Source organism: Giraffa tippelskirchi, chromosome 9 (genome assembly GCF_054371585.1).
Source record: "Giraffa tippelskirchi isolate mGirTip1 chromosome 9, T2T-mGirTip1v1.2.pri, whole genome shotgun sequence".
Taxonomy (NCBI): Eukaryota; Metazoa; Chordata; class Mammalia; order Artiodactyla; family Giraffidae; genus Giraffa; species Giraffa tippelskirchi.
The window spans coordinates 149,976,086-150,000,336 of NC_137283.1; the positions used below are offsets into that span (position 1 = coordinate 149,976,086).

General features: G+C 35.5%; 1 protein-coding gene across 7 annotated transcripts in view; it reads left to right on the forward strand.

Moving 5' to 3' along the window:
* The window catches only part of PCMT1 (protein-L-isoaspartate (D-aspartate) O-methyltransferase), a 41,248-nt gene that overhangs the window by 12,529 nt on the left and 4,468 nt on the right, over positions 1-24,251 (forward strand). For 2 of the 7 annotated variants that reach the window (XR_014065369.1, XM_081529956.1), the window contains exons 2-7: positions 1,841-1,945; positions 3,104-3,135; positions 10,251-10,355; positions 12,158-12,278; positions 14,030-14,115; positions 18,376-18,592. Coding sequence is in view for 6 of the 7 variants with exons in the window: in XM_081529956.1 (XP_081386082.1) it covers positions 1,841-1,945; positions 3,104-3,135; positions 10,251-10,355; positions 12,158-12,278; positions 14,030-14,115; positions 18,376-18,555 (629 nt within the window). In the remaining variant the exon portion in view is untranslated. The remainder of the gene's footprint in view (positions 1-1,840; positions 1,946-3,103; positions 3,136-10,250; positions 10,356-12,157; positions 12,279-14,029; positions 14,116-18,375; positions 18,593-24,251) is intronic. The other 5 variants (XM_081529953.1, XM_081529955.1, XM_081529954.1 and 2 more) reach the window with 3 other exon arrangements.

Consider the following 24,251-nt stretch of genomic DNA (forward strand, 5'->3'; position numbering starts at 1 on the left):
AATAGACCTGGACAAATACTTGGCGAACTATTCAAGGAACACACCTATTATGGTTTACTCAGTTTTAATTATGTCAAAGATTGCAGCTTGTTTACAACTTAAGATCTTCTACAAGTTGCTGGTACCAAGGGGGGCCAAACAGATTTTAGTCCTATTTTTAGAGCATATTCTGTGACTATTATCTAATGCATTTCTTCAATTAAAAAAAAATAACCCTGTGTTTAAAAAAAAAAAAAGAAAGAAAGCTAATGGTTGCCTTTTTTTTTTTTTAACTCTTACTAGGTAATTTGATTTTTTTTGCCTTGAGAGTTGAAATTTTTTTTTCTTGTGTTAAAGTCTGATAGTATTTTCTTCACTTTTTTTTTTTTTGACTGTGCCACGTGGCTTGTGGGATCTTAGTTCCCAGACCAGGGGTTGAACCCAGATGCCCTGCAGTGAAAACACTTGAGTCCTAACCACTTGGCCGCCAGGGAATTCCCTGATAATTGTATTAGTAGATGTCTTGGATGTTGATGTTTCTGGTAATATTTACTTTCTGTTAAGTTTTCTGAGACTATAATATTAGTATGTTTAATCAGCTGAAATGTTTTGTTTTTTTTTGCATGTGGTCTTTTTACAATAGCTTTGACTGGAATTAGTTTTCCTTTTTCCTATTTTTAGGCATTTTATGCGCACAGTTCGAGAGCACTTGCAGTTCCTTTAACGGATAATGATATTGGTAATAGTGGCGAGAAAGGGGGAGGAGTCGGTACATCTTGTTGCTCTTCCATTTCTGTAGGATCTTTCACTTTCTTCCTTCTTTCCCTTCATTGCCGTATCATGAGGTGTCATCCTTTCCCTGCCTGTATGGTTCTCTCTCAGAAGCAGTGCTTCCTATGGTTGACACTCCTGGCCCCACTAAATTTTAAAAATAATTCTCTAATTTAGATGGTAAAATCTGGTGATTTTTAGTATATTTGCAGGTATGTGCGACCATTACCATGGTCAATTTAATATTTTCATCACCTCAAAAAGATACCCTGTTTTGCCCTCCTATTCTCCTAACCATAAGCAACCAATAGTCTACTTTCTTTCTCTATAGATTTGCCTGTTCTGGACATTGCATTAAATAGAATCATACAGTATGCCATCTTTGTGCCTGAGTTCTTTCACTTCTGTAATGTTTTCAAGAATCATTTATGTCATATGGTCTTGGCTTCCTTTTTGAAAAACTTATTTCTCTTAGTCCCTGTAACAGTATGTCCACTTGATTTTCTTCTGCCTCTGTGGCTGCTCCTCATCATAATCGTTGAAGGCTCCAGTCCCTTTGCATTTCTCTTAAATGGACACTTTTGTTTTTCTTCTTTGTGTACTTTTTCCCCTGGCCACTTTCCTTCACTTCCGTTGCTTCAGTTGCCATCTGTACAACTAGTCATTTATATCTCTAATCTAGATTTTTCTCTTGAGCCCCAGATCTGTTTGTCCAACTGGCTGCTATGTATCTCCATGGGTATGGTCCATAGCTCCTCCTAAATACATAGCTTCTCCTTTTTCTCCTTAGCTATGATGCTTCTCTAGGATTTCTCAGACCAGTATATGACACCAGCATCTCAAACATCATCCCCCTCCCACCTCCAAATCTAGTCAGTCAAGTATACATTACCTACTAAATATAACTCAAATCCTTCTTTTCTTCGTCCTTACTTTCATTATTAAAGACCAGATTGTGATTACCTGAGCCATCGCAACAATTTTGCTCTCTTCCAGTCTAGTCTCTAGAGTGTAGCCAGAGTAATTATGCTAAACTACTACATCTGATCATGCCACTCCCAACTTAAAAGTATTGCCTCATTCATTTCAGAAAATGGAATCATCAAGACAGATAAAGTGTTTGAAGTAATGCTGGCCACAGACCGCCGCCACTATGCGAAATGTAACCCTTATATGGATTCTCCACAATCAATAGGTAAGTTTTGGATTTTTGAAAATGTCACAAATTTTACTCATTTGCTCTCTAATCTGTGTAAGTAAAAATAGACCATTTTCCATTTATTACCTTGCTGATCCATTTTAATAAAGTTTTGTTTATGAAGTGTCTTTTCTATTTTCTTGAAGGATATATGTAAGAATACTGTAGACATTTCCTTAAAGTGCACTTTAGAGGAAAGCTTAGACTTTAAGCTGCGTGCTGAATTCTCTTTAGGGTCTCTAATGTTGACAAAGGTTGGTTTTTGCAGTAGCAGAAAATTCTAAAATCAGTATTGAAGGAAATGTGTAGCTAAGTTATTACTAACTTCTCTGCTTCACTTGCCCTGAGTTTTCTGGTTTGTGCTTGTTTTTAGAAAGTGCCATATTTAACTCCTTCTCCTGAAGCAGGCTTTGCTGAACTGCTGAGCCTTGGCAGTGGGCGCCTTTGAGGCTTAGGAGTGCCTCAGGATTCTGTCGGCCAGCTGCCATGCTGCCTTCTTTTGGAAGCACTTTAATGGTCAGCAGAGAAGATCCTGGGGAGCTTCTGAACCCCGAAGGCACCTGCTATCACCGCTCAGTGAAAATTGCTTCAGATGCAGAAGCAGGTAAATAAGTCTTGAGAAAGCAACACTAGAAAAAACCTAAAAGCTAAAAACTAAAAAAAGATTGTTTTAATTAACATTAGGTGATAGTGTAAAGAGTAAATAGAAGTACTTTATTAGTCTCTTAAGCTCCTCTGGTTGCTAGTTCCAGTTTTTTTTTTAAGGTGCCAAAAATATGAAGTAAGTTAATTTGCAGTGATTTTGCATACTTTATGATATATGGAAGCTTATTTTCTTTTTATGAATCTGAAGGGAAAAACATCATAGACTTATCAAGTCAGTGAAATTCTTGCTTAACTATATGGGGGAAGAAATTTTTAGAAATAGTGGGACTGTTGTACTGAGCACAAATAGCCTTTGGCATGATTATATTTTCTAATTTTAACTGTACATGACAGTACTCTCAAGTACAAAATACTTTTATTTCTTGAGATCATAAATGTGAAAATAATTATTATGAAAAATAATGTACGGATGCTAGAAAAGGAATTACATGGAGCATTTCATGTGTTTTTGCAGCTGAATGTATCAGTAGTTCTCTTCTTGTTTTGCAGGGTTCCAAGCAACAATCAGTGCTCCACACATGGTAAGTTAACGTTGGTCATTTGGGTACAAATGGATCACATTTTTCCTCCTCAGAGTGCTTTCTTAAGTAAAAATGGTTAAAAGAACATTTTAAACTTTTAATCATAATCAGTTTTATTATTTTATTTGTAATGAATTAATTATTCTTGTTCTTAATACAAGATGTGTAGAAGGAACTCTTTCTGGTAGAAACTGTCATTAAAGTTTTTGGTGGTTGTCATTAATATCTGATCTTGTAAAAGTGGATATAAAAAGTAGTTATTTATTTAGCGATGAGTTATTTAAGGGAAAGAATATTTTAAAAATATAATGGCCATGGGCTTCCTTGGTGGCTCAGTGATAAAGAACCCCCCTGCCAATACAAGAGACATGGATTCAGTCCCGGAGTTGGAAACATTCCCTGGAGAAGGAAATGGAAACCAACTCCAGTATTCTTGCCTGGGAATTCCCATGGACAGAGGCAGGCTACAGTCCATGGGGTTGCAAAAGAATTGGACAAGACTTAGCAACTAAACAACAAATGACATTTCTACGTTCAACATTTTGAGGAACTGCCAAACTGTCTTCCAAAGTGGCCACATCAGTTTATAGTCCCACTAACAACGTATGAGGGTTCTAATTTCTCCACTTCTTTTCAACACTTGTTATTGTATGTTTTATTTTATCCATCCTAGTAGCTATGAAGTGGTATCTCATTGTGGTTTTAATTTGCATTTCCCTAATAATGATGATGAGCATCTTTTCATGTGCTTATTCACTATTTCTATATCTGCATTTAATGAACCTCAAAGTCATAGGTTTAAAAGTAACTACATTTCTGGAATATTTTCTCAAGTCTTAATTACAGAAAAATATGAAATAGTGCCCTGGTAGCAATGAGCATATTCAGTATCCAGACATTGAATCCCAAATACCACTAAAAGAAAGAGCTTCATGGAGAAGTGACTAAATTTCAGAAAGTGAAGAAGTACTTAAAGTCTACTGGGGTATTATCAGGAGGACATGGGAGCAGATATAAAGAGACTCCCAGAAGCCAAATTGGAGACAATTTGAGAATCAAAAAATGGTAGATAATGAAGATAATGGATTGTAACACAGTGAATTCAGAAACAAAAATCTGTGAGTCCATAGAGACTAAAAAAAACTAGCAAGATGGAAAAGATGAAAAACAGAAGAATGCCAATTAATAAATGTGGAAAGAATAATAGAATTTTAAAAATCATTTCTTTGTAATTATCAATATAATTGTTGAATTAGGCAAAGATCATCAATTAATCTAAACCATTAAGAGGAAAGTTGTTGGGGAACAAAAAACATCCTTATAGTCTCAAATTATTATTTGACATCTTAATTACAAAGAGATAGCTATGCCGTGAAAAATAGACTTCCTACATTTACTGAGTTGTTCAGCTCAGCAAGTCCAGTAATGAGATGGCTCAATGTTGTGTGCCTCCTGATGTGATGCAATGGGAGGTGCCCTGAAAGCCCTGTGTGGTAGTCTTGCTAAAGTTCTTTGATCTGAATCTAACCATGTGGAAATTGACACATCTAGAATGTGTGGGTAATATGTCAGACAGTTGGGGAGGGCTTTTAAAAGGAGTCAGTGCTCTGATAGACAAAGAGTGGTGGATGGAACAGGAGAATGGGGGAGAATGTTCTGGAATTGGCAATTGCAAAGCGGTGAACTTTGAATGGATTGGAGGGAACAGCTGTAAAGGAGATTTGGGGGACAATTGAGGAAACTTGAGTGTGGTATGTATGTTGATACTTTGTTGTTGTTCAGTCACTAAATCATGTTTGACTCTTTGAACCCAAGGGCTGCAGGCTTCCCTCGCATGTTGATACTAAACAGATGATTTTCTTGAGTGTGGTAATGGAGATGTGGTTGCAAAGAAAAATGTCCTAGTTTGCTTTTTTTGGCAGGTACATATTAACGTATTTAGAAGTGTAGTATTATGATGTCCATAGCATATTTTCAGATGGTTTGATAAAATAGTATGACACAATAGAAACAGTTGATGACTATATGAGGAGAAAAGGGTGTTAAGTGTATTTCCTGTGGGTTTGAAATTTTTCATAATTATTAAAAATGAGTTTTTTTAAAAACTTAAATTTTAGATTTAGAGATGAGCGTGGATTATCCAGAAGAATATTAACTATAGTGATAAAAGCATGAAAAAAGTCAGTAATTGTGATTGAAGACCTTGACATTTTAAATCTGAATAGGATTTTAATAATAGCTTAGCATACTCTCCTTTAAGAAAAACAAATTTTATGCAGACCTAGTACTGAAAAAAAAATTCCTGGGTTTCTTTCGGTGTTAAGTTGGGACAGTACTGCCTATAAATTAGGGATTGGCACCTTAAATCCTTTCTAATCCTTTCATTTTTGGACTCAGGAAAGTCCAGTTGTTACAGGAGTTATTTTGTTTCTTTGATTACTTGAGCCAAATGTGATACTTGTTATCTTATTAATGGGTTTATTAAACTTGCAGGGGATACTGATTGTTTCAAAATATCTGATAAAAATTGCAGACCTTCCTAAAGAAAGTTCAGGAACTTTCTCTTAATTAGAGATTCCATTCTTCATGCTAAGCCTCTAAGAACAATAGCTTTGACTAAATAAAATGTTTCTAGTAGTTTCTTCAGTAAAAGTTAATCCAATGTGTCTCATAGAAACCTCATTAACTAACACTTCCTTGTTCCACTGGTTGATGTACATAATGATAATTCAAAGATAGTATCCCACTCTATCTTTTTGAAACATCAAAGAAAGATAGGTTAGTGAGATATTTTTGAAATTTTTGAAACAATCTCAGACTTACAGAGTTGTGAGTATATTATCAAGTACCTTTCTCTTTACTCCATTTGAGCATATGTTGCTGAAATGATGCTCCATCACTCGTGAATACTTCAGGATGTAGTGTATTTCCTATAAAGGACATTCTCCTATATAACCACAATATAGCCATCAAAACTAGGACATGAACATCGACACGTTACTACCATTTAATCTTCAAATTCCTTTTAACTTTTTCCAGTTGTCCCTATGATATTCTTTATAGCAATACTTTGAACATTTAATCCAGGACTCTTTTTCATAGTACTAGTGGTTTTCACTCATTAGGCAAGAAGCTCTTTGTAAAAGAATCTATATGAAAAATGGAAAAATTTAGTTTTCTATAACTCTTTTCCCAAACACAGTACCCACCAGTCTACATTTGTGTGTTGCTCCTAAATGGGTTCTGCAGAACCTTAATTACTTTCTGCAACATGGTTTCAAAATCCTCAGATTATAGGAGGCTGCATCTATTAATAGCCTTCTCCACTTTTTGTGTTAATTGTGGGAAAAGATAGCCTCAATGTCTTTAAAAAAATTTTTAATATGGAAAATTTCCAACACTACACATGCAAATAGGTTAATATAGTGAACTCTCATGTAGCCAGTCACCCAACTTCATTAATTACCAACAATTTGCTAATCTTGTTTTATATAGTTATTTCTCTTTTACTGAAATATTTTAAAGCTATCCCAAACATAATATCATTTTACCCCTAAATAGTATAAATCCATCTAGTCAAGGCTGTGGTTTTTCCAGTAGTCATGTGTGGATGTGAGAGTTGGACTATAAAGAAAGCTGAGCGCCAAAGAATTGATGCTTTTGAACTATGGTGTTGGAGAAGACTCTTGAGAGTCCCTTGGACTGCAAGGAGATCCAACCAGTCCATCCTAAAGGAGATCAGTCCTGGGTGTTCATTGGAAGGAGTGATATTGAAGCTGAAACTCCAATACTTGGGCCACCTCATGCGAAGAGCTGACTCATTTGAAAAGACCCTGATGCTGGGAAAGATTGAGGGCAGGAGGAGAAGGGGACGACAGAGGATGAGATGGTTGGATGGCATCACCAACTCAATGGACATGGTTTTGGGTGGACTCCGGGAGTTCGTGATGGACAGGGAGGCCTGGCATGCAGCGGTTCATGGGGTCGCAAAGAGTCGGACACGACTGAGCGACTGAACTGAACTGAAGGATTAAAAGCACAACTGCAATACCATATCATGCCTAACAATGTTCCTTAGTATTATCTTATACCTAGTCCATATTCAAACTTTAGCAACTATTTCAAAAAGTTCTTTTATAGTTGATTTGCTTAAATCAGGATCCAAACAAGAGCCTTATGTTACACCTTTTTAGTCTTTTGAAGTCTCTTTTCATTTTAATAGTCTCCCTTTTGAAAATGCCATTTATTTATTGACAAAACTTGTTCATTTATCCTATAGAAGTTCCCACATTCTGAACTTGATAAAATGATTCTTAGCCATATTTAACTTTTTCCTTTTTTTCTTTTCTTTTCAAGAAAATTTCCTAATGGTTCTTCTGTTCATCACATCAGGAGGTACATAAATGTCTGTACCACCCACTTTTAGTGATTGGAATAAATAGTATCTTCAAAGTTTTTTTTATTAAATTACAGTATATACAAAAGTGGCTCAGACAGTAAAGAGTCTGCCTGCAGTACGGGAGACCCAGATTCAATCCCTGGGTCCAGAAGATCTCTTGGAGAAGGAAATGGCAACCCACTCCAATATCCTTGCATGGAAAATTCCATGGATGTAGTAGCCTACAGTCCATGGGGTCGAAAAGAGTTGGACACGACTGAGCGACTTCACTTTCACTTTTTCAAAGTGCACACACCTTAAGTGTACAGCTTGATGAATGTTTACGTGTCTACATATGTGTAACCACTACCCAGGTCATTTCCTGCACTCCAGAAGGCTCCCTCAGTCAGAAAGGCTTGTTTTCCTAGTCAACCTCCATCCTCTAGGTAACCAGTATTCTAGCTTTTATCAGCTAAGTTAGGGAGTTTCTATTCTGTCCTCCATTTTGAATGGTACCTGTATCTGATGATTAAAAAAAAATTTTTTTTTAATTTTGACTTAATTTATGACTTACAGAAATATTCTAAGAATAGTACAAATAATTCCCAGATACTGGCAATTACCATATTCCCCATGTGTTATCATTGTACTACATTTGGTTTATCATTTATTCTCTCTCTCCTTCTTCTCTCTCTCTCCCTCCCCCTATTTATATGGGGGGAGGAAGATATATGTATATACATATATATATATATATACACACATGTTTTATGAACTCTGTAGGCGTAATTTGCAAACAGAATGCTCTTTATCTTTAAAAATAGAACGTTCACCTAAATAACCATACTATAGTTGTCAAAATCGTGAAATTAACATTGATACAACACTGTTAGCTAATTTACAGACCTCATTTAGATGTCATCAGTTGTTCTAGTAATGTCTTTTATAGAAAAAGAAAGTTGTAGATCAGGAGTTTCATTCAATTGCCATGTCTTTTTAATTTGGAACAGTGCCTTAGTTTTTTTCTTTTATGGTCTTGAAAATGTTTATGAATACAGGCCAGTTATTTTATAGATTGCCTCTCAATTTAGGTTGGTCTGATTTTTCTTCCTGATTAGATATAAGTTATGCATTTTTGCCTGGAATATCGCGGATGTTGTGTAATGTCAGAGTGTCCCATTTTTGGTGATACTAACTTTAATCATCTGATTGAGATAGTGTCAGTCAGGTTTCTCCACTAAGAAACTTCTGAACTCCATTGTAAAGTTATTATTTTTCCCTTTTGTAATTAATGTGTCTTGGGCAAACACTTTGAGAGTATTTGCTTATCAAGTGATAATATACTATTTTCAGCATCCATATGTGGTTTTTGATTTAATCAGTTATTACTGAACTTGTTGCCAAATAGCAGTTTTCTAAGTTCATTATTTCATCTATATTTGGAACATTTGGGAACAGTTTCTCCCTATTCTCCATTTACATATGTGTAGAGAGATATCTTTACTTACTGTCACTATGGATTATGTCACTATGTCACTATGGATTAATGGTTGTATATTTTTATCAATGAAGATCTGATAGTGAATGTGCTTATTGCTACTGGATCTGATGATTTTTAGTAGTGAACATACTAGGCATTTAAGGACAGCTTTTGAATAACATTTATTAATTCTAACCTCATATTTTGGAAAAATACTAAAATGTAAGCTCATAAAGAGGATGGAATAGAGAAGTCTTTATTTCTTGGTTTGGTCCAAACCTTAACCAATGACTTTATTTGATATGTAATTTATACTGTAAACATAAACATATGTATCCTTTGGCCCCCTTACTTCCACCTCTAGCTATTTATCCTATGGATATACTTTACAGGATTATTAAAAGGATTATTATATTATCTTATGGTATATTAATACCTTTTAAGATTATTTTATCTATTTGTTATGGAAGATTGAAGCTAACTTAAGTATCTCTCATTAGGCATATTTGTTCTTATAATACATTCATACGAACATATACTCCTTTAAGATATATTTATGCTGCTGCTAAGTCGCTTCAGTCGTGTCCGACTCTGTGCCACCCCATAGACAACAGCCCCCGTCCCTGGGATTCTCCAGGCAAGAACACTGGAGTGGGTTGCCATTTCCTTCTCCAATGCATGAAAGTGAAAAGTGAAAGTGAAGTCGCTTAGTTGTGTCCGACTCTTAGCGACCCCATGGACTGTAGCCTACCAGGCTTCTCCGTCCATGGGATTTTCCAGGCAAGGTTACTGGAATGGGTTGCCATTGCCTTCTCCAAAGATATATTTATAAATACATACATATTTGCTTACATATGCATAAAGTGAATATGTTTGGAAGGAATCAGTAGAAACTGGTAACATTGGTTGCCTTTAGGGAGTGAGACTGGTTGGGAAGAGGGGTGGGATGGAGACCTTTCACTGTAAATCTTTTTGTAGCTTTTTACTTTGAAATCATTAAATTTTAAATATTCACATACTGGAGATCTAAAATTACTGAGACACTTTAAACATCGGAGTTTTAATCAAACTAGAATGTTCTTACATAACTCCTCTGTAGATGTAAGTATGTAATACGTTATGTTTTCATTGTTTTGGTAGATGACAGTAGTGGAAAAATTGTTGAGAAGTTAGCAGCTTTATTCATATGCCATGGTATATATACTTTATAGAATCTTGGGAAGAAAAATGAATACTTCCTTTGTTTTCTTTTGGCAGCATGCATATGCACTAGAACTTCTATTTGATCAGTTGCATGAAGGAGCTAAAGCTCTTGATGTAGGATCTGGAAGTGGAATCCTTACTGCATGTTTTGCACGTATGGTAAGAGCTTTATTTACTATTCTGGCCCCAACAGGAGCATATTATATGATTTGGCCGTGTACTTTTTTCACTAGCAGTTTTTGAAGGTTTTCTTTCTTTTTAAATTCTGTTAAGATAGCAGTTAGAATATATGTCACCTAGGATTTCTTTTTGTTGTGGTGGTGACAGAACATTCAGTTGAACTCTGGCAGAACTAGAAGGGAATTATTTGGTTATATCATGGAAAAGTCTAGAGGTCTCTCTGGCTTCTTGTATGGCTGGATTCAGAGAAAGATCTCAAGTTTTTATAGACAGTGAGTTTCTCTCTGGTTCTTGGTTTGACTTGGCTCTCCACAAGTTGGCTGCATTCTCAGATATGCTTTTCTCTTGTGATCACACAGTGGCAGCCAAGAGCTCCCAAACTTCATTCTTGTAAGTTCTCACCTGGCAGAACCAAATACAGCCTGATATCCAAACAACAGGTTTATTAGGATTGAAGGAGAGCTCTTCTTACATTAAGAAAAATGAATGCATTTTTATTTTATTTTATTATACTTCAAATTTCATCATCAGAGGCTTATCTGATAATGACTATTCAGAGTTTAAGTCTGAAGGCCCACTCAGACACCTTGGAGTAAAAGTTTATCTGTGCTCAGATAATTAAGTCAGGTTGATTATGAAAAATCTTGTGCCTGGAGGCCAGCTTGGAAGATTATGGTCTAGTTAAGTTAGGATTTATGGATCCTTTTTGACTAGAATCCATTTAACTTGCTATGAATATATAATTGGCAGACTCTTAGAATGTAAGCTCCAGAGTGGTGGGAATTTTGTCTGAGTTTTTTTCATTGATGTATCCTAAGCCTCCAGAACAGTGCCAGGCACACAATAAGGATTCAGATATTCCTTTTCAGTTGTTTGACTTGTTTTTCATAAGTTTAACCCTCAGTAATGGGATGTAATTAAATACTAGAAATGGTGTTTAATTAATGACTTGTTCTCTATACTTGACTGTTTATGGTTTCAGAGGCATTATCATTTTTTTAAAAGTCATTTTATTTCTGAGTTATCTTTTTGAAAATGATACTAATTAATGTTTTTCACACGTTTACCATGTGCTGGTCAGTATTCACGATGCTTTTCATGCATTCTCTTATTTGTTCCTCATGTCATTTATGGGGTATGTACCTGCTTCCTCCTCACTTTACAGCTGAGGAACCTAATTGATAGAATAGCTTGTCAAGGTTATATAGTTGTAAGTAAGAAACTTAGATGTAAACCCAGATAGTCTGACTTCAGAGTCTTTATTGTGTTAATTTTGTTCTACAGTTAATATTTATATTTAGAATCTTTTAATATTTTTATGTATTTTTATATTTCCCATATGTGGCAGCATAATCAGGTATAGAAATTCCTATAAAATTTTTATGTATCTGTTTAATGTTTAAGTCACAATTTTCAATGGAATTTAAATAAAAAATGGTTACACTAATAACTACCATTTAATATTGGTAGCTAAGTCCCATTTCAGGGTTCTGGGTCTAAAAAAACTGAAGGAAGAAAGATACCATTTTTCTTAGTATTATAAATTTTTATAATTCTAGTTTCATAATTACTGAAATACCATTATTCACTTAGGGTTATGGCTGAGAAAGCTGTATGTGCCAAATAATCTATAATAAACTGAGTGTTTAACAATCAAATTAGAGGCTTAAACTGTTTATTTGTCCTGATTTCTCATTACTGAATATGACTTTGGATAAAGAAATATTTTATTGACACCTTAGAAAAACTAATTAAGACCAGTGAATTATTCTCACTTCCAGGTTGGACCTAGTGGAAAAGTCATAGGAATTGACCACATTAAAGAGCTAGTAGATGACTCAATAAATAATGTCAGAAAGGATGATCCAATGCTTTTGTCTTCAGGGAGGGTGCAACTGGTTGGTAAGTATCAGAAAACGTGGAAAATTTCCTCTCTGGAGAATTTTTATTTTCAGAAAAATCCCATGCAAGTGACATAATATTCAGAGCTAATTATTGCTTTTTTTTTTTTTAACATTCACTTTTAAGTACTAAGCAAGAAAATAAATTACTCTAAAATGTTATACTGGTTCCACTTTGACCATGGGTGACATGACTATTAACTATTTCAGAAAATGTCATGTTGGGTTCTTTCTTCATTACTTTTTTAAGAAGTAACATCAAAGTAATCAGTGTTGAATATAGAGAACGTGAACGGTACACAGAAATGTGTAAGATAAAGAAAGCCTCTTTTTATCCTCAAATTTTTTAGACATATAAATATACATATGAATAAATTGTACACACACAGTTTTTAGATTGACTCATACTCTACATATTGTTCTTCAGTTTGCTTTCTTTCCATTCAGTGGTACTTGTGGACACATTTCCATGTGAGTATGTTTTATACTGAGAAAAATAACAGACCTCAAAATATGCAGAAAACATAAACGTGAAGCTTAACAAGCACCTGTTTAACCATCACTCTGATCAAGAAATGGGACATTATCAGCACCTTGAAAGTCCTCTGCTTTCTGTATCCTCATCGTAACTACCTCCCTTTTCCCTAGTGGTAACTAGTATCATTACTTTTAGGCATTTACTACCTAATTGCAGTTCCATAAATGATGTTTAATATCTTGAATGTTACCTAAATGGAATCATACAGTACATATTCTATGATGAATGACTTTTCATTCATTATTATGTTTATAAGAGTCATCCTTTTTTTTGCATGATAATTTTTATTGCTGTATAGCAGTTGATTGTAGGAACATTACCAAAATTTTTTTATTAATGCTACTGTAGATGGATATTTTGGGTTGTTTCTGATTTATTCACAGTGCTGCATATTCACAGTGTACCTAAGTCCAGATACTGATATACACTTATCATACAAGCACTTATTTCTGTAGGTGTGTTGTTACAGATTCATAGAGTGACCATAGATATTGCAAAAATTGTTTTTTGAAGTGACTGAACCAACTTACATTCCCATCAGTGATATATCAAGGTTCCTATTGCTTCACATCACTACCAATACTTGGGATTACTAAATTTTTCTCTTCACCCACTTAGTGTATGGTAGTATCTCTGTGATTTTAATTTTGTATTTTAATATTAATCAGTGAAGTTGAACACTATTTCATATGTTTGGCCATTTGGATTTCCTCTTTTGTGAAATGTCTATTCAGATATTGAGTTATTTATATTTTTCTTTGATTTGTAGGACTTCTATATACTAACCTTTTGTCTATTTATACATATTGTAAATCTCTTCTCCCACTCTGTGATCTGCTTTTTACTCTCATACTATTCTTTTTGATAATTAGAAATTCTTAACTTTAATGTAGTCAGACTTCCCCATTTCTTGTAGTGTTTTTTGTATCCTGTTTAAGGTACTCTGAAATCATGAAGATACATCCTTGAATTATTTCTCGTGCATACTACCATTTTAACTTTTTACATTTAGACCTTTTTGATGTTCATTTTTGTGTATTCATGAGGTCTGAGGGTCCAAGTATCTATTTTTTCTTTGAATTTTCCGTTGTCCCAGCATTGCTTAGTTAAGTGATTTTTAAAAGATCTGTCCTTTCGCCGCTTTAAACCTCCTATAATTCTTGACACTGGGTAGTTCTGTCAGAACAGGTGTTTAAAGCACTTTTTTCTTTCAGTGGGAGATGGACGAATGGGATATGCCGCAGAAGCCCCTTATGAGGCTATTCACGTAGGAGCTGCAGCCCCAGTTGTGCCCCAGGCAGTGAGTTGTTTTTTGTGTGTGTGTTTGTATACTTTATTCAACTAAAGCTCTTAACCATTTATAGGAAATGACTTCTGTTGATGTTGAAAATACCATCTGTGTTACATTGTGCCTTTTTTTTTTTTTGGCTGATAATTATGCTCAATTTTTTAAATTGAATTTTAATTTTAACTAGCTGTGTATTTTTATTAGTTAGTAGGCAGTTTTTTTCATGTACAAACAGTTGTATAAATGACATGAAGATGACTAAGCCCCAGCTCGTGACTGTCTTATTTCAAGGAGTATTTGATTCAACCAAGAAGTAGTACACCAGTAGAATTGGGAAAATCCCTCTGGAGTTCATGACCTGGTAATCACTTGGTATGTTGTGTGCAAGACTGTGTTAGGTGCATGGGTAAAACCAGGAAGTATTTGTCATACATTTTATCCTCACTGACCTTACTAGAAGAGATATATCATACATATATCAGGGAAATGAATGATTTGATAGCATATCATCAGCATATGATAGATATTGAAGGGAAAAGAAAATACGCACTGTAGGAGTTCAGAGGAAGGGGAGTATGTTGTATAGAGTAGTGAAGGAGATTTCATACAGGAATAGAATTTGAACTAAATCTTAAAGAATAGTAGGAAGAAAGAAAAAAATCTTAATTTGCATAGTTGCAATGAGAAGGTAGGATATTCCAGTAGTATATATTACATAGTCAAGGAAATATTTAAGTACAAAATTGAGTTTTCATTTTAGTAAGACTCTGATAAGCTTATGTCAGCCCAAATAATCCTTGGCTTAGATTTCTATTACATATGATTTTTACATAGTTCTTAACTAGATGACAAGGAGCTAAAACTGACTCTTGTCTCTTTTGCCCAGTCTCATTAAGTCCCCAACCTGGAAGTAGTTTTGTGTGTGTTTACAGTTATGAGGAGCTGAAAGTTTGGAGATTTGTTCTGATTACTGACTTGTTACTCACTGGCTGAATGACGTTAGGAAAATGAACTATTCTCTCTGGCCCTGTTATCTATTTTTTTAGAAAGACCAAACTAGTAGTTTTTAACAGTATTAATATGATGTAGAAAGTTGTACAAGTCATAAGTAAATAATGAATTTTCATATACAAACACATGATCAGTAGGGTTTTTTTTTTTATTTTTTTTATTTTTTGAAAATACTGGCAACCTAGGAGGAACAATTAAAATCTAAAATAGAAATGTGTTTAAATGAAAGATTCTTGGGGACGGGACTCATCTTCTCTACTAAGATCGTAAGATGATCTTGAAGGGCATTTCTGGCTTTAGCTCGGTATGAATTTGAACATTTGTAGTAGCAGGTGGAGTATTATTTGGGGGGTAGCTCTTTACATCTGATTAAATTTGAAGATGGACATGCTGGAGGGGCTTTCCAGTTTTAAGAGAATAGACTCAAGATGTTTATGCCTCCTTCAGATACCACCTCATAGCAGTTAGAAAAACAAGAAATAGTAACAAGAAATATGAAACTCCATATTCAGTTATCTAGGAGATTATACTTAACAGTCCTGAATGCTACAGTGTATGAAGTCAGAAAAGCAGATGGAGTAATAACTGACCTGGAAGGGTGGAGGAAGCTGAACCAAAGAGACTGCAGAGAGGAGTATCAGTGCAGAGGCTGTTTGTTTTGCAGAACTCAGCAAAAGCTTAGAAACTGGAGGCATCAGGACCTTGGAAACCAGAGATGACGTTGTGGCCTGAAAAGAGGAGCTGCTGCTTGAAATTCTTTATGAGGAGCAGTTAGCCCTAAGCCCTAAGAAAATTTCCAAGAACTGAAAGACATGATTCTGTAGTTTAAAAACATCTATTGAGTACCTAGTATAATGAATTTAAAAAAAGGGAGGCAACCCACAATATCACCATGAAATTTCAGAATGTTATAAAGAGAATATTCTAAAAGTTTCCAGAAAAACAAAATGGATCATTCATTAAGGGTCAGTAATCAGAAAGGCATCAATCTTTAGATAATCAGCATTAGAATGAACAAGTCAGAGGAAAAGCATCACAATTCTGAACTGAAAATGATTTCCAGTTTCCAATTTTAAATCCTGTACCTGCACATATCACTAAATATATAGAAGAAAGATAATTTTAGACTTGCAAATCTCAATCTCTTTAAAAGTGTTCCACATACTGTTTCACAGAATACTTCTGGAGGAATTGCTTTAAATGTCATCAAAAAATGAGGGAGTAGAGAGACAGTGGGAGAAACCAGAAAGAAGTAGCCATGGCCTCTAGGAAGGTAGGACACATTGTTCAGGAGAGAGATGGTCAGAGTTCCCAGTATTGTTGCAAAGGGAAGTCCCAGTATGACACCTATGCAGCAGGCCTGGAGAGTAACCAGTCTAGATTTAGAGCAGAGGAGGAAAAGTACTAGAAGGGAGCCTACAAAAAAAAAAAAAAAAAAAGCAGTAAAAGAAAAAAGGAAGGTGCTTATAAATAGATTTGGCTGTATAAAAATTTCATTAAGAAGCAGTTGGGAGAAATAGTTACAAAGAAAATTAAGTGAGTGAAAAACAAAAAGCTTCAGTTTTTAACTGCAGAGAAAACAACTGTTCTATAGGAAAGGAAACAGTCACTGAGTTCCTCTTGGCTCAGCTGCAAATTATGTTTACAGTCATAACAAAATGGTTTTCATAAAAAAAATGATGGGGGAAAGAAGCAGATTGCAGCTGGCCCTCTGTATCCAAGGATTCCACTTTCAAGGATTCAACCAATCACAGATTGAAAATATTCAGAAAAAAATTTCCAGAAAGTTCCAAAAAAGCACAGAACTTGAATTTGTTGTTGCAGTTTCAAGTTGTACTTCAACTGTTTACATGGTATTTGCCTTGTATTAGATATAATAAGTAGTCTAGAGATAATTTAAAATATATGAGATATATAGGTTATATGCAAATACTACTCCATTGTCTATAAGGAACTTGAATGTCTGTGGATTTTGTTATCAGAGATACGGTCCTGGGGCTAGTCCCTCTTGGATACTGAGGGACAGCTGTTTATGTACGAGAGCTTAGTCCTCATCTGGCATATAATTTGAAGTAGAAAAGGAAATGTTATTCAACATGGTGACTATAGTTAATACTATGTTAATTATTGACTGTATTAATTATAGTTAATATATTATATAATTGAAAGTTGCTAAGAGAGTAAACCTTAAAAGTTTTCATCACAAGAAAAAAATTGTGATTATGTGTGATAGTAGATGTTAATTAAGTTTACTGTAGTAATCATTTTACATTATATACATATATCAAATCATTATATTGTACACCTAAAACTAACACAGTGTTTATGTGTCAATTATACTTCAGCTAAAAAAAATAAATGGCATGCTTTAGAAATAAGCCCTATAAAAAAAGACAGCTAAAAGGTTTTAAAGTGAATGGATTTAAGGAGCAAGATTGAGGTAGAGGGAAGAAGTCTATTTTTTCATTGAAAATCTTGACATTTAGAGGAATTAAAAGGGAAAAAATAAGATAGACTTGCTGACAACCAAAAATTAAATTAAGGACACCCTTCTCTGGGAAGGTTTTTTCCTTACTGTTTTTGACTGATGGCCATCTTTCAGGCTGCATTCACATCGTAACATGTGACTTAAAAATTTTCTAACCAGAGGGGCTTTAACTGAGAAATTTTGGTTCTTCATTGACAGGGGCGTCCTCGTTCTAATGCTGCAGGGACTCCAGCCCTACCTTCCTTTATCATGTCATGCTCCCTATGACCCTAACTTCAGTCATAAAACCAGAGTTCCCTTATCTCTGGTTCAGTGATGCCTTAAATTCTTAGATAGGATAGGGATTCTTGCTGATTTTCTACACTTCCCCTCTTCCCCCCGCAAACTACAAAGATTGAAAACAAGCATACAGGAATTGAAATTTTCTGCTTTGCCTTTGGTCTTCTCAAGAGGATAATCTACATTATATGGTTCAACTCAAACATTTTGAGTTTTGCAGTTGTACTAGGTACTATGTTTGATGCTAAGGGCACAAAGATGAATAAGACACAGTCCCAGTCATCAGAGAATTTGTACTGTAGTAGGGGAGGTCAGTAATAAATGAGTAAGTGAGTAATTGAGTAACAAGTTTAACAGTGGAAGAATGTATGTACTAAATAAGGTACATTTCTGCTTTCTGTCCATGGACACTGACAGTTGTGTATAGTGATGTAAAATGACTATTAATATAAAATCTGTAACTTGGTGTGTGTGTCCTTTTCTCTTTCTTTTAGCTAATAGACCAGTTAAAGCCTGGAGGAAGATTGATATTGCCAGTTGGTCCTGCAGGTGGAAACCAGATGTTGGAGCAGTATGACAAGCTGCAAGATGGCAGTGTCAAAATGAAACCTCTGATGGGAGTGATATACGTGCCTTTAACAGATAAAGAAAAGCAGTGGTCCAGGTGGAAGTGATTTTATCTTCTGCTCTTTCTTCTTCCACACATGCAAGGTGAAAGGGTGTGGATTTTAAGAGATTAGACTGCAAGAGCCGCTTTTTTGGTTGTCACCTTTATGCTACTCCATTTTAACATCAGAAATTCACTACATTAAAAATGTAGAAAAGTTTTGCATGGTCTGTCCTTTTGATTTAACTCATCTTTGGGAAAGGGGAGTGAGACTTGGTTGGCACAAAGGTGTTTTTCTTTTTAAAGAGGCTGTCAGTCACACTTTCCAAAGTTCCTTTATTATCAGCCACTCTGTTTCTATATTGACAACTAATTTTTATATCTGCTCTATGGTCATGGAAATGAAGGCTTTCATCTGAAGAGAAGGGATCATTTTCTGCCCTAGTTCCATCTTCTATTGTAGCATTGTTGTGAAGAGAAAGAAGGGAAAAGATACTCTTGTCCCAGTTTTCGAAGGTGTCAGAATGCCAGAGAGGAGATTCTTGCTCTGCGCTCGACTTCCCTTTTTCAATCAGGTTCCTAGATGCCTGACAACCTGTGCCTGTTTTATATCCCGCTGTTATTTCGGAGCCACAGTAAGGAAGAAGCTTATCATTTTGTACAACAGACTGGCCAATTGTTGAGCTCCTCTAAGTTCCTGGGGAGGGAAGGGGGTTCTGCGAGTGAGTGCCCAGGTCTCACACACCCACCCAAAGGGCCGACAGCATGGGGCATATCTTCAGCACAGCATGGCTCATTTAACGCCCACTTTTGTTTCTGTGTCTCAGCATCATTGGATATTCCCTTTGAAGCCAAGCTTTCTCTGTTTCCTCTCTTCCTTCTTCCCCTGCCCACTCTCTCCAGGGGGAGGGAGTGAGATCCATAAGTAAGACATTAGCTAAGACTACTTGAAATTACCTGCCAAATCAAGAAAGGTCTTACTGTTTCCTTGCTTTAGAATCTGTTTTTACTTGACAGACGTCCTTATTTTAAGATGATTTCTTAATTAATAAGTAAAATGGCGATTATAGATTTAATGTTGTTGTTGTTTAGTCGCTAAGTAGTGTCTGACTCTTTGTGACCCCTTGAACTGCAACACACCAGGCTTCATAGACCTCTCAATTTTGTTTTCTGGAAAGAGGAAAGATACCTTTTTAATGAATGTTTAACAGCAAAAGTGGTAATGAATCTAACTCTGTTTGTTGAAAACTGAGTTTTACTTTTGATTAATTCTGACTGACCATTTCTGTTAGTCCTTATTAGGAAATGCATTTTAATTCTTCACCTAATGTAGTTACTAATAAAATTAAGGACTTCCCTTGTGGCTCAGCTGGTAAAGAATCCACCTGCAATGCAGGAGACCTGGGTTCAATCCCTGGGTTGGGAAGATCCCCTGGAGAAGGGAAAGGCTACCCACTCCAGTATTCTGGCCTGCAGAATTACATGTATAGTCAGTCCATGGGGTCTTAAACAGTTGGACACGACTGAGCACTTTCACTTCACAATGTAGTTATAGCTGTTTTCTTTGAATTCTAACCTGGAGCACAGCCACTTCTTTAAGAAAATTTTTTGAAAGCTAGCAGTCTTGTCAATTAGAATCAGATGTAGTTACAAACTTCCTTCACTTTGCTTCCAGTATGGTTATATAATTACAAAATATTATGATTGCTGCTCTATAAATGGGGCAAACATATCACTGAAATTACTGAAATATGGTATCAGATAAGAGTGCTTTTTGTTTTTATAACCAGATATGTATAAAACAAGTTTTGTTTTTATAACCAGAAGTAGATTTAGCTTGAAGGTAATGAAACTTAAGTTTCTGGGCCCTCACTTGCTTTGGGCCATTCATGGCCTTATACCAAATTTTATATACATGGTCTTGTTTTTAGTTTACCTTTTTTTTCCCTTCATAAAGCAGTCCCCCCCACCCACCCAATTATATAAGCTTCAGGCTTCCACTTACCTGTATTTTACCTCTGATAAGACTAAACTATTTGTATTAAATTTAGAATAATTTTAAATCTGTGGACAATTGTTCAGTCATTTACCAAATATTTAAATATATATATACTTGGTTTTCTTTTTGGCCTTCAACTTTTTAAAATACTGAGCAATTTTACATGTATGCACATAGGAAACTTTTCTCCAGTTGTACTAAGAGGATTTTCTAATTTTTCTATTGCACATTTACTATATTTTCAAACACATTTTCCTACATCCAAAGATGTAGTTCTAATTACAGAGATAATCAGTTAGTTGTAAATCATGAAGTTTAAAGAATATAAAACAGAATCTGGAAATGAAAATAAAAAAAAAACCCTGACTTAAAAAAAAATTTGTGCTGAAAGAAATTATTAGAAAATAGAATGTTTGAAAGAGTAAAGCATCAATGGTTAACTTAAAATCTTAAGGGACCATTCATCTGCTATTCCTTTTTGTGTTCATAAATTGTCAGTCAAGGTCCAAGTGTGCTTAGCTAGGATTTTGAAGTGATTTTAATGAAGGGACTATTCAAAGAAATATGGGAAAAGTTATGGGAACCGGTAAAGGATGTGACATACCCAGGGACCAGGGATTCCCAAGGTGATAGTAGAAAGCTGTTACCACTCTAGACCTAAATGTTAGGAAACAGTTTTATGGGAACCCATTGAGAGCAGAGACAGAGTGGGGAGTGGGGGGTCTCTGACAGAAGCTGTAGCTGTAGAGCAAAGCAGCTGCTCCCACATGTAGGAATCGCCTCAGTTCTCTCTCCCGCTGCCCTCTTCTCTCTACCAGGGCATCACAGCAGACAGACTTAACTTTAAGTCAGAGGAAGAGGTCCTCGGCCAGATGTAGTCTGAAGTCAGCTCTCACCACCTCCTTCCTTCCCCTTTCCTCTCATGGAGCAGATATCTCTGCTTCTTTTTAAATTTAGGTATGGAAGAGATTTGAGAGGGCATCTAGTTTTTATATGTCCGGTTTCTACTGCCATCAGGCTAATCTATGCTTAAACTGTCCTTGACAGGAAAAAAAATGCACTTGTTTTAAATTGCCTTTGAAAAAGCAACATCTAATACTTTTCTTTGGCAATTCTGTGTAATTTGTTAAATATCTTCAGTGTGATGACCTTCTAATACATCATTAATTCAACAAGTGTGTGTGTGCCCACTATGTGGGTATTGCTGCAGGGCCAGGAATACACAGCTGTGAATTTGAAACTGACCATTCTAGTGGAACTTACAGTCAGGTAGAGGATCCAGAAAATCAAAAAGCGAGACAAACAGGCAGGTAGAGTGCAATGTGTTGACTCTGGCTTAAGGGTGGTAGGGAGCAATTGTTCAAGCCAGGCAGTGAAGGGATCAGAATTCCATTTCAGAAAGATAATTTTGTTAGTAAGGGTAGAGAGTAGATTGGAAAGGGATAAAGCTATAGCCAGGAATAGAAGATACGTATAGCAAATCAGGGGTGCAGTGATGGTGGGCTGAATTAAAGCAGTGGTGGTAAGGATAGAATGTGATTAAAAAGTCACTTATATTTTCTCATCTCACATGGGAATTATGTAGAAAGCTTCCCAAGTCAGTTTTTTGTCAGGCTAGATAATTTTTTTTTCTTCAGGATTAATTTAAGAACTCATCCCAGTGCTTTCTTACAAATATTCCTTTGTTTCTCACCTGCTTTCCATCCTTCTCTAATTGAGGCATCCAGAGCTAGGGGGAGTGCTCTGTGAGAGTGAGTTCTGATCTTTGCTGGAAAGGTGTGATAGAAACTAGATGGGGAAAAAAAAAAGAGAGGACTTAGTGGGCGTGCTGTATTCTCATGTCAGATAAACCTGGAAACGTGAATGTAGACTTTTGTCCCCTTACACTTGGAAAAATATTCCTTCCAATTCTGATGGATTAATAAAAGGAGAGAGAATGCCAGATAGGTAGGCTGTAGACCTAGAATCGATAGTGTTATGTTCAAGACTATAGATAGGTAATAGTTGCATTAGTTGCTTGCAACTAACTAAATACAAATATTTATTTATATTTTATTTTATACATATATGTTTATTCTGTATACCTAGAAATCGACATTTTGTTAATCTCCTGGTAAGTTTTATTTTTGTTTTTAATAGCCACAAGGGTCGATGGAATAAGTCCATCTCTATTTTGTGAAACAGAGGAATGTTTCAGGGTTCTTGTTCTTAATTACTTTGTCTATTGATGTCTTCTTAAAGTGCCATGTATGCATGAAAAGGATGTTATGAACTGACTGGGCATTTCTAGGATTGACTGTATAGGTCCTAGGGTATCCAATTGATCCTGTGTTCTGAATTGTTCTATACTGTCCCTTTTTAATTTCTTTACATGTGTTACACAGCATTATGATAAACTGCATCCTTATAGGCAAGAATATATTGTTACTTTTGGAATTCTTTTTATGTCTTTCATAATGCTTTGCACAAAGTTAATTGTACAAAGCTTGTATTACCTCAGAAAGCCCATTAATTAGAAAACATTCATAGATTTTGATTATTATTTCCTGACAGCACATATTTTCAGTTGTTCTTGATAAAGAATATAAAATACTAAATATTAGTGTCTTAGAGCTATTAGCTTAATAATTATATGTATATTTATTATACAATAAAGTAATATGTTATATATAGTTATTAATCCAATTAATACTAAACTAAATAATTAATATTAACCTAAATAATACGAAGTCAAGTGGGCTTAGGAAGCATCACTAAGAACAAAACTAGTGGAGGTGATGGAATTCCATTTGAGCTATTTCAAATCCTAAAAGACGATGCTGTTAAAGTGCAGCACTCAGTATGCCAGCAAATTTGGAAAATTCAGCAGTGGCCACAGGACTGGAGAAGGTCAGTTTTCATTCCAATTTCAAAGAAAGACAATGCCAAAGAATGTTCAGACTACCACATAATTGCACTTATCTCACACACTAGCAAAATAATGCTCAAAATTCTCCAAGCCAGGCTTCAATAGTATGTGAATGGTGAACTTCCAGATGTTCAAGCTGGATTTAGAAAAGGCAGAAGAACCAGAGATCAAATTGTCAGTATCCATTGGATCATCAAAAAAGTGAGAGAGTTCCAGAAAAACTTCTATTTCTGCTTTATTGACTATGCCAAATCCTTTGACTGTGTGGATCACAACAAACTGTGGAAAATTCTTCCAGAGAAGGGAATACCAGACCACCTGACCTGCCTCCTGAGAAATCTGTATGCAGGTCAAGAAGCAACAGTTAGAACCGGACAAGGAACAGCAGACTGGTTCCAAATTGGGAAACGAGTACGTCAAAGCTGTACATTGTCACCCTACTTATTTAACTTATATGCAGAGTACATCATGCAAAATGCTGGGCTGGATGAAGCACAAGCTGGAATCAAGATTGCTGGGAGAAATATCAATAACCTCAAATATGCAGATGACACCACCCTTATGGCAGAAAGTAAAGAAGAACTAAAGAGCTTCTTGATGAAAGAGGAGGAGAGTGAAAAATCTGACTTAAAACTCAATATTCAGAAAACTAAGATCATGGTGTCCGGTCCCACAACTTCATGGCAAAGAGATGGGAAAACACTGGAAACAGTGACAGACTTTATTTTTGGGAGGCCCCAAAATCACTGTAGATGTTGACTGCAGCCATGAAATTAAAAGACGCTTGCTCCTTGGAAGAAAAGCTGTGACCAACCTAGACAGCATATTAAAAAGCAGAGACATTACTTTGCCAACA